This window comes from Amphiprion ocellaris, chromosome 2 (genome assembly GCF_022539595.1).
Source record: "Amphiprion ocellaris isolate individual 3 ecotype Okinawa chromosome 2, ASM2253959v1, whole genome shotgun sequence".
Taxonomy (NCBI): domain Eukaryota; kingdom Metazoa; phylum Chordata; class Actinopteri; family Pomacentridae; genus Amphiprion; species Amphiprion ocellaris.
The window spans coordinates 3,254,958-3,265,469 of NC_072767.1; the positions used below are offsets into that span (position 1 = coordinate 3,254,958).

Sequence of the window (10,512 nt, forward strand, 5' to 3'; positions counted from 1 at the left end):
ATTTGTCATGTTTTGTTCAAATTACAGATAATGTGTAGTAAATGTTGTCTTTAAAAATACAGGCCAAAGTTGTAGATAATGTCTACATCACAAATCTGTCATTTTACCAATAGTAATTTGTTTATTAATTTGAAATATGGTAAATAATTTTTTCAGCTGTTATTTTACAAATTTTTCCTATTTTGTTCAATTACAAATAATAAAAAATATTTTAAAAAAAACCAAAAACAACAAACCAGAAAAAATGGTCAAAACTACAGCATGTCCACATCAAAAAAAATGTATTTTTACAAATAATAATTTACTCTTTTACAATGTGTGACCATAAAATGACCCCATTTGCTGTGTTTAAATCAGCAAAAAAAATACAATTATTTCACAGATATTTATGGTTAATTTCACAATTTTTACAGTTTTTTGAACGTAACAGTAATCCAGTGTTCGTAATTTTTATTATTTGTTCTGGCAGACTTAGTGCATTTTATTTCTCCAGATTTTTTTTTCTGTGTAGTTTTACAGTGTTTAAACAGAAACGGTGATGAGCTGCAACGAGCACAGACAGATTCAAAGATCTGGAGGAAGCAACGGTACAGAGTTACCATTTTAAGGCAGGAAGAGATTATTGTCATGAAAAGAAAACCTTCTGAACAGCTTTACTACACAGATGGAAGTTTTTAGGGGTGAAATCAACAACCAGAGAGGAAGTTAAAGGAAAGAAAAACACCTCGAATGCACAAAACTCCAATTATTATCCTCACATGACCCTCCATCATGTGACCATCCTGACGGTGACACAGCCTCTGAGGGGAACAGGACAGGGAATGTTATCGTCCACCTGGATGCAGGTGTCTATGTAGGAGTCCAGCAGCACCATGTTGGGAGAAGCTTTGTTGCTCTTCCTCTCACTGAGCAGGTAAATCTGCCCGGCGACGGTGGAGCAGCCGCAGAAGAACTTACTGTTCAGACAATCTTCATCCAGCTCCGTCCACTCGTCCGTCTCCACGTCCAACCGCAGCGCCTGACCTCCGAACAGGTAGAGGGCGCCGTTCAGCTCAGTGGCGACCAGGTCATATCTGAGGAAGAGTTTTAAAAAGATAATTAACCTTTCTGTTTATCTTTTTACTCCACCAAGGAACGACGGAGTTATGTGACAATCGGTGTACGTCTGTCTGTCAGCAACATTACTGAAAAACGGACCAATGGATTTGGATGAATTTCCAGTGAAGGTCAGACACAACACAAGGACCAAGTGATTAGATTTTAGCAGTGATGCGGCTTATAGTCTGGATCCACGGATTTGTTTAAGATTTCTGTACCATTGCCAGATAGCGGCACGGTGTCAGTGTACCTGTGGAAATGATACAAGGAACAATTGATTCCTGGGGTCCTCGACTTGCGTCAGATTTCTGTTGCTCCGTATCGACGCAAGCTGATTTTTGTCGTAAGTCGGAACTCCGGCAACAATGTCAACAAAGCCACTACGTGAATCATGATATCGATCAGTTCTTCATAAAAGTCATGAATACCACGACTTTCATGCATGAATCATTTTACAAGGTAACAGAATATGTTGCACTGTTTTAACAACTTGATCTAATAATGCCGATGTTCATCGGTGTTTCGCCCTGTTCCGAGTGTTCTACTATATCTAATTTCGCTTCCATGGAGACGGCTTTCCTTTTCGTCCAAGCATCAGAAGAGTCTGACTTACGCTTGGCAGCCATAATGAAGGATAAAAAGTTAGTGAATGTAGCACAATCCAAGGTGGTGTACAACTGGAGAATGTAAACAAAGCCATCTGATAGCGTCACGTGACGACGTATATATTCGCTCCGCTCGCCAACTAGTTCCACGTAACCACTTCCAACTTAACGACGAAACGCCGTAGGACAAGGACGTTGTAAACCAAAGACCTCTGTAATTTGTGGGGGTGTTTCTGAGTCCCATCAATTCCTGCCACCCGCTACATATTTAGGTCACGTGTTTCGGTATCCAGACATAATGTACACATGCAGAACACACGCCTGTGCTCAGGGCAAGGTCATTTTGTTTGTGGGTAAATCTATATTAAATGGACACATTCTGTGGTGCCGGGATTTCTGCCACAAATTTTTTCAAGATTTCACCCGTCAGAAATGACACAACGACTAAGCAGCCTTGCAGGAGGACTGAGCAGCCTTGCAGGAGGACTGAGCAGCCTTGGAGGAGGACTGAGCAGCCTTGGAGGAGTATTGCGCTCTCTGAGTGATTTTCTTGTGTTTCTTGAAAATTGTTGGAAGTTCACTCACCGTGGAAATGGGGAGTAGGACACCACGTCCCACTGGTCCTCCTTCACCACGTACCTCTGGATTCCTGCGTAAACTTCCCCGTTTTCATCCAGGCCACAGGCTACGTAGATGCAGGAGTCCAGAGCAGCAGAGGCAGCCCTCTCCACGGCCCGGACCAGGGGCCTCACCGCCTCCCAGCCCCCCTCGGACCCCAGCACCAGCCTCTCCACGTCGGCCACCAGGCCTTCGTCCATGCTGCCTCCCAGGACGTACAGCGTGGAGTCCAGCCCCACGGAGCAGTGACTGTGTCTGGACTTCTGCAGGGCCGGACCGTCCACCCAGCGCTGGTTCCCGACTTCATAGATCCGGACCCAGTCCACGCTGAACCACAGCACGTCCCGGAAGTAGCCGCCCGTCACAACCACACTGTCACCTGAATAATGAGGACATCAATAAAAGACAATATCACAACAAGTGTCTAATTCTGGGTATAATTTATTAAAAACATTAATTGCAGTAAATCTGTTGATAAACTACTTTTTATACTATTTTTAGGAATGATTTACTCAACAGGTGATCTTATGTTGTAATCTGTGGCAAAATGAACATGGAATGCCTAAAAGCAGTGTTTTTGGCAGAACCATTCCATAGCTATTGATGTAAGAACTTAAGTGATTTTGATTATTATGAAGAAAACCATGGTAAATGGCCAGATATCAGCTCTTAAATTAAACTCTTATGAGCTATTTTTGTTTTTATCATTATATTTGTCCAAATTAATGTACCTTTAGTGGTACCAGACATTAAAATGAACAAGAAATTGAAGAACACAAGGGTGGTCTAGGAATTTTTTCCATGACGGTATATTATAACATCAGGCAATTCTGATACTGTCAAACAATCAAATAAATACATTTATATGTTTTGAATTTGTGTTTTAGGACCCTTGAAAAAATGAATATGAGAGGCTACATCTCAGCAGGCAATCTTTTTCAATAAATCCAATTTAAATTGAATTGGATTTAGTCAGTTATGTTTTAGCCCGGGCTGCACAGTGGCGTAGTGGTTAGCACTTTCGCCTTGCAGCTAGAAGATCCCTGGTTCACGTCCCGGCTTTCCCGGGATCTTTCTGCATGGAGTTTGCATGTTCTCCCTGTGCATGCGTGGGTTTTCTCCGGGTACTCCGGCTTCCTCCCACAGTCCAAAAATATGCTGAGGTTAATTGATTATTCTAAATTGCCCGTAGGTGTGAATGTGAGAGTGATTGTTTGTCTCTGTATGTAGCCCTGTGACAGACTGGTGACCTGTCTAGGGTGTCCCCTGCCTTCACCTGAGTCAGCTGGGATAGACTCCAGCCCCCCATGACCCTAGTGAGGATTAAGCTGTGTATAGATAATGGATGGATGGATGGATGTTTTAGCCCACTCCTTAGAATAGAAACAGCGACACCCAGTGCACAAACAAGAGCATAACCTTATATAGATGAAACTTCCCACATCTGACAGAATGATGCCAATACAAACGATGCACTGATTCTACAGACATGGACTTGAACCATATTTATGTGTTTTTAACACATTAAAATAATATTTTTGCTCAATAATTTGGTAAAAAATATGACAGCTTCAATTCTGCATTTACACCTCATACATAGAAACAAATATGCCTTCATCTCCTCCCTGATTATCAGTTTAACCCTCGTATCGTCCTGCGGGTCAAAATTGACCCATTTTAAAGTTTGAAAATGTGGAGAAAAAAAAATATTTTCACAGTGAAACTTCTGATGTCCACATTTTCAACATTTTTGGGAAATTTTTGAACATTTTTGTTGGAAAAAAAATGTTAAAAATGTTTCTTAAGAACATTCACATAAGTATAAATTTTTTTGTGAATGTTTTATTGTTATTAGAAGTTTTACTGATATATATATGGAATCACTTCAGATATTTTTAGGATTTTTGGAAGATTTTTACTTATTTTTGAAAATATTTACAAGAATTGTCTTGCCAAATTTGGGGGATTTAAAAAAAATGTTTTAGGGAAACTTTAAGGAATTATTGGAATTTTCTTCCTGAACGTTTTGCAAATTTTCAGAAATTTGGTGAATTTTTTGCTGATTTTTTGGATTTTTTTTTAGACAAGAAAACAATATTTTTTGATGCCTGTAAATGTTTTAAAGTTTGAAAATGTGGGAAAAAAAATATTTTCACATTGAATCTTCTGATGTCCACATTTTCAACATGCTTGGGAAATCTTTGAACATTTTTGGTGGAAAAAAAATGTTAAAAATGTTTCTTAAGAACATTGACATAAAAATCAACCAAAATCCAGCGAATTTTGCTGGATTTTGGTTGATTTTTATGTGAAGGTTTGCAAATTTTCAGAAATTTGGGGATGTTTTTTCTGAATTTTTGGATTTTTTTCAGACAAGGAAACAATATTTTTTGGTGCCCGTAAATGAGGACAACAGGAGGGTTAATTCCTGTCCTCCTCCTGGTGCTACTTTACCTGCTGCAGCTACAGAGTACTGAGTGAGGTTCTTCCTCTGCAGAGGTGAACACTTCTGCCATCGTCCACTGAGCGGGTGAAAACGGTACAGCGGCTGTTGCTCCTGATCGTGAGGCCCGCCGAGGACGAACAGAGTCTCCCCGGCCCTGGTCCTCCTCACCGACCTGCCCATTGACCAGGACGCAGGGAAGTATTGGTTCAGCTTGCAGATGAGTTGGGCTCTGTGGTCGGAACTTTTCATCCTGGTCAGAAGTTCGGTGAGAAACGGTAAGGACAGAGACTCGGGCCTCACCAGCTCGATGAGCTCCAGGAAGTGTTCCTCTCGTTTGGGGTCAAACGCCACCCAGCGCAGGACGGCCTCCAGGGCCAGGTCGTCTTTCATGATGGTCAGGTCATCACTGGCGAGCAGATCTGCTATCGACTCCTTGGATAGAGACAGAAAATCCTCCTGGGTGTAGACGGCAGAGAAGTGAGTGAGCACCACCTGTCTGGCTGCAGTGTAGAGCTGAGAACATCCCAGCTGCCAGGCGAAGGCCATCATTCCCACACAGTTGCTGAGGTGCAGCTCACGCTCCAGGAACTTAGAGCAGAGCAGCCTGGCTCCCTCCAGCTGCAAATAATCTGCCGTCCGGAGGATCTCCAGAACATTATTTCTGTCTAAAGCGAGGTTACACGTTCTGCTGTGTTCCATCAAAATCCTGAAATGTTCCACGTTCACACCTTTGATCTCAATCCTCCTCCTGCTGCTCTCCACGCCACAGCCGAAGAACAGAGCTCTGAAGTAGGGGCTCTGGAGAGCCAGTCGTCCTCGGTTCACGTAAAAACTCTCTCCTTCCACCTTCAGAGTAACATCAGGGATCACGTCAGGCTCCACAGCCAGTTGTTCCTCCTCGGTTTGGTTTATTTGTTCAGACAGCAGAGGCGGTTCAAAGCTGGGAGGTTGCAGCTCAGTGTCGGCTCTGCAGGCCATGTCACAATAAACCAGCACCTCAGGGCCTCGCTCTGGTTTCCAACACTTCAGCTGCTGGTATTAATAGACTTTCCCCCTGACGGACTGACACAATACGGAAAAAAGGAGGTCAGCAGCTGAAAACACAATAATAAAATATGTTAATTATAACAACAGGATGCCAAATAGTTAGAATTTAATACATACTATCTTACTGTTAAACTAAATTTAATAGAATTAAACAAAAAAAACCGAAAAAAACTCTAGTGACGTCACGTCCAGGCGCTCGGCGATTTGATTGGCGGAGCATTTCTGAGGTCACAGTTTAACTTCCGTGTCACACAGCAAACATGGCGGTGAGTTCGTAGGATTTTCGCTTCCATTCAAGCAACTCTTCAGCTTTTTATCCATTACTATAGCCACATACATTGTTAGAAAATAACTGAGTTTACTCCGAACACGACCTGAGGTGCAGAGCAGCTATTTTCTCAGAATACGTTGTGTTTTTCTCACGTCTGCTAACTTGGCTAGCCGCGCTAAGCTAACCTCAGGCTAAGTGTCTGTTAGCGGTTAGCTCACATGTGACTTTTAAACACAACCTGCCGGTGTTTTCTGCAGGATAAAGAAAAGAAGAAGAAGGAGAGCATCTTCGACTTGTCCAAATACATCGACAAGCCGATTCGTGTGAAGTTTCAAGGTGGACGAGAAGGTAGGAGGGCTGCTAACAAGCTAAAGCTAACCAGGGGCCTGATTTATAAAACGAGTTTAATAAACCAGGTGTTTTTCTGTTAGTCTGACTTACTTTAAGGTTCAAATTCAGCATAATTCAAGCTCAGCTACTCTGGTAACTGTTGCTGGGAAACTGACTTGGTTCAAAGCAGGTTAGCTGTCAGGTTTAGCTGAATTATTGAAATCCTGCAGCACTGAGCAAAGGTTTTTCCACTGATTTCCTGCTCTGTTACCATATTATTTAACTTTATTAACCAGTTTCAGTCCATAATTTGAAGTTTAGAGGAAAATCTAGTTCAATACATAATAAATGAAATGCATTACTTAAAGATAACCGATAAGATGTTGACTGAGAATTGCTCATTTGTATAGTATGTGCTGGAAAATCTTCTGTTATAGTAAATAAGTCTCAGTATGAATTACCTTAACAGAATGATAATAGCTGCATAAAATAGTTAACAGCACAACTGGAAAAAATTAAACTATATTGACCAGAATTGTCTTATAAATCCACCTGCCTCTAGCCTCTATTTTCCAGTTAGGACGGCGTGTTTAAAAATGTGTTGATATATTTAAAAGAACGTTGAAAAAGTAAACATGGTATGTGTCAAGATATACCCTCAGCATTTTCAGCCTTGAGATTTAATGTAACCCATAAATAGCCTCTGCATTTTTGTATAAAATACTTTTAATAATCTGCAAGTTTTCTGTTTTTACTGTTTGCATAGAAGAACAGATACAGCATTTATCAAGCACCTGATTTATCTTTTATTTAATTGTAAGAATATAACTGTTGAAAAGTTGCTGCATATGTAGAGAATATGTTAAGAAAAAAGCGTTTTGTGATCTTGTACCATCACGCTTAGGTTGGTGAATCATTTTAATGTGCAAATCGTACATCAATGAAGCCTCATTTTATGTAGGATCCATGATAATAAAGATACAGAAATAGATGGCAAACGGCCTTTCTTTCTCTGTTTTTGTTTATGGTGGTTTCTGTGGTTTTTGTTTATACTGAATGTTTTTTTTTTTTTTTTTAAATCACTGAACATTTGAATTCTTCATACATTTCTAATAGTCGCTGTTTAGAGGCTGTAAATATTGCAGTTCTCTCACTGCTGTTTTCCATGTGAACCATTCCGATCCTTGTTAGCTTTCCTAAGAATAGTAAACACACACAATGATACCTAGAATTTACCTTTTAGGAACCGCTTCAGCCCCAACTCATTTGTTAGGTACATTCCAGTCAGGTGTTGGACTTAAATCTCCACTTTTCTTGGTGCACTTTAACCTTCCTGTTGTCCTCGTTTACAGACACCAAAAAATATTGTTTCCTTGTCTGAAAAAAATCCAAAAATTCAGCAAAAAAAATTCCCCAAATTTCTGAAATTTGCAAAACCTTCAGGAAGAAAATTCCCATAATTCCTTAAAAGTTTCCCTTAAAAGTTTTTTTTTTTTTTTTTTTCCTTAAATCCCCCAAATTTGGCAAGAAAATTCTGGTAAATATTTTCAAAAAAATGAGTAAAAATCCTAACAATATCTGAAGTGATCACATAAATATCAGTAAAATTTCTGATATTGATTCACATAAAAATCAACCAAAATCCAGTGAAATTCACTTGTTTTTGGTGGATTTTTTTGAATGTTCTTAAGAAACATTTTTAACATTTCTTTATTTCCACCAAAAAATGTTGAAAGATTTCCCAAAAATGTTGAAAATGTGGACATCAGAAGTTTCACTGTGAAAATATATTTTTTTCCCCCCACATTTTCAAACTTTAAAACGGGTCAATTTTGACCCACAGTACAACATGAGGATTAAGGAACAGTTGAGCCAGTGGAATCAGAACATGTTTGTTTTTTGTTGAATTGATCTTTAATCATGTAAGCTTCATGTTGTGTGTTTCCCTCTCAGCCAGCGGAGTCCTGAAAGGCTTTGATCCTCTACTGAACCTGGTGCTGGACGGCACCATCGAGTACATGCGTGGTAAGTGGACGCAAACTCTCACGATATTCAGAGGTCACATTACTGCAGATAATACTGGGTTGATTTAGCTTTAGGACTGGGTTGACTTGAGACGAAGTGGCATTTTTGTGAAAAGTTTTATTGTGAACATTTTAACACTGAAAAATAACGTTCATCTCTACACAAACCGCACCAACATGCCATGGGCTGCACATCCCTCTCCACTATCGCTGTTTTCAAAGTGCTCTTAACCCGCCTGCTGCCCTCATTTACAGGCACAATTTTGTCCATTTTGTGGTGATTTTGTCCATTTTGTGGTGATTTTGCATCTTTTTTGTAGCGATTTTTCTCTTTGGGGTAATTTTGCCCATATTTGTGTCTTTTTATGATAGTTTGGCATGTTTTTGTTGTTGTTTTGAGTCTTGTCTATTTACGTGGTGATTTTGTGTTTCTTTGGTGTATTTTTGTCCATTTTGTGGTGATTTTGGCCATTTTGTGTTGATTTTGCATCTTTTTTCCAGCAATTTTTACTCTGGGTTAAATTTTTTTGTATTTTTGTGTTGATTTTGTGGCTTCTTATGGTAATTTGGCTTCTTTTTGTGGTTATTTTTGCATTTTTGTGACAATTTTGAGTCTTTGGGAAAGCCTTTTCTATTTTCGTGGTGATTTTGTGTTTCTTTGGGATAATTTTGTCCATTTTATGGTGAGTTTGTATCTTTTTTTGCAGCGATATTTACTCTTTGGGGTAATTTTTCATCTTTGTGTTGATTTTGTGTCTTTATGATAATTTGGCATCTTTTTTTATGTTTTTTTTTTTTGCCAATTATTCGACATGTGTAGTATTTGTGCTAATGCAAAGTTTTGAGTTAAACTTTTGAATTAGGTGGCAAAAAAACTGTCTATGTCTCTGTATGTCAGTTGAAATGAAACACCAGGTGTAAATGATGACAGTGGAACGTTAAACTCTTGTTCCTTCTGCGCCTCCAGATCCAGACGACCAGCTGAAGCTGACAGAAGACACCCGGCAGCTGGGGCTGGTGGTCTGCAGAGGAACCTCCGTGGTGCTGATCTGCCCTCAGGACGGCATGGAGGCCATCCCCAACCCCTTCATCCAGCAGCAGGACGGCTGACGTCACACACAACCATTCACACACTTGAATATTGTATTTTTTGTCCTTTTTTTGTTTCATCCATACCATAAATAATTCAGCAACGGAGCAGTTTTCTTGCGTTAAGTTAATCATCAAAAAAGACATTCGAATGCACTTCACTTTTATTTCTGTCTGTGCAAATTTGCAAAGATTTGTGTTTGTAAAGAGCCCACAAGCTGGGGAAGTGTTGACAGTACAATTTTCTTTTTATCTAGAATGAGTAAACTTTTTACTATTCTTTGTTGTTTTGATAAGAAAATAAAATGAAAATGTAGCGTATCCTGGGTACACTTTGTTTTTCCTTCTATGTTCTTGTGCGACTATTGATGCAGAACTAGATGCCAAAATTAGAAAACAGTAAAAAAAAAAATAAAAAAAATAGTTTTATGTGCAATAACTTTAGTATGTTTAATGAAGCTATGCAAAGTTTTACCTTCATACTATGAATATTTTCAGAGTTACAGGTCCTTGAAGTGCATAGAGGTGGGTGGAAATTTTGCGCTTATAATCCTCCTGTTCTCTTCATTTATGGGCACCAAGAAATATTGTTTCCTTCTCTGAAAAAATCCAAAAATTCAGCAATAAAAATCACCAAATTTCTGAAAATTTGCAAAACCTTCAGGAAGAAAATTCCTTAAAAGTTTCCCGTAAGTTTTATTTAAAAAAAAAAAAAAAAAAAATCCCTCAAATTTGACAAAAAAACTTTTTAAAATATTTTGAAAAAGTAAAAATCTTCCCCAAAAAATCCTAAAAATATCTAATGTGATTCCATATATATCAGTAAAACTTCTAATATTTTTTTAAGAACATTCAGAAAAAAATCAACCAAAATCCAATGAAATTTGTTGGATTTTAGTTGATTTTTTTTTTTGTTTTTTTTTTTTTTGTGGATGTTCTTAACCCTCGTGTCGTCCTGCAGGTTAAATTGACTCGTTTTAAAGT

The 10,512-nt window shown here is 39.0% G+C and overlaps 2 protein-coding genes across 2 annotated transcripts; one reads left to right on the top strand and one right to left on the bottom strand.

The window, feature by feature from the left end:
* Nucleotides 1-264: 264 nt before the first annotated feature.
* Nucleotides 265-5,790, bottom strand: LOC111569285 (kelch-like protein 23). Its single transcript, XM_023271315.3, has 3 exons — nucleotides 4,776-5,790; nucleotides 2,289-2,700; nucleotides 265-1,073 (listed from the first exon to the last, which is right to left on the bottom strand). Exons 1-3 carry the CDS (start codon nucleotides 5,743-5,745, stop codon nucleotides 770-772), a joined length of 1,686 nt encoding a protein of 561 aa, XP_023127083.1. The 5' UTR covers nucleotides 5,746-5,790; the 3' UTR covers nucleotides 265-769.
* Nucleotides 5,791-6,029: 239 nt separating this feature from the next.
* On the top strand, nucleotides 6,030-9,849 carry lsm7 (LSM7 homolog, U6 small nuclear RNA and mRNA degradation associated). Its single transcript, XM_023271319.3, has 4 exons — nucleotides 6,030-6,080; nucleotides 6,343-6,433; nucleotides 8,369-8,440; nucleotides 9,407-9,849. The coding sequence occupies exons 1-4, from the start codon at nucleotides 6,075-6,077 to the stop codon at nucleotides 9,547-9,549; spliced, it is 312 nt and encodes a 103-aa protein (XP_023127087.1). The 5' UTR covers nucleotides 6,030-6,074; the 3' UTR covers nucleotides 9,550-9,849.
* The last annotated feature ends 663 nt before the right edge of the window (nucleotides 9,850-10,512 follow it).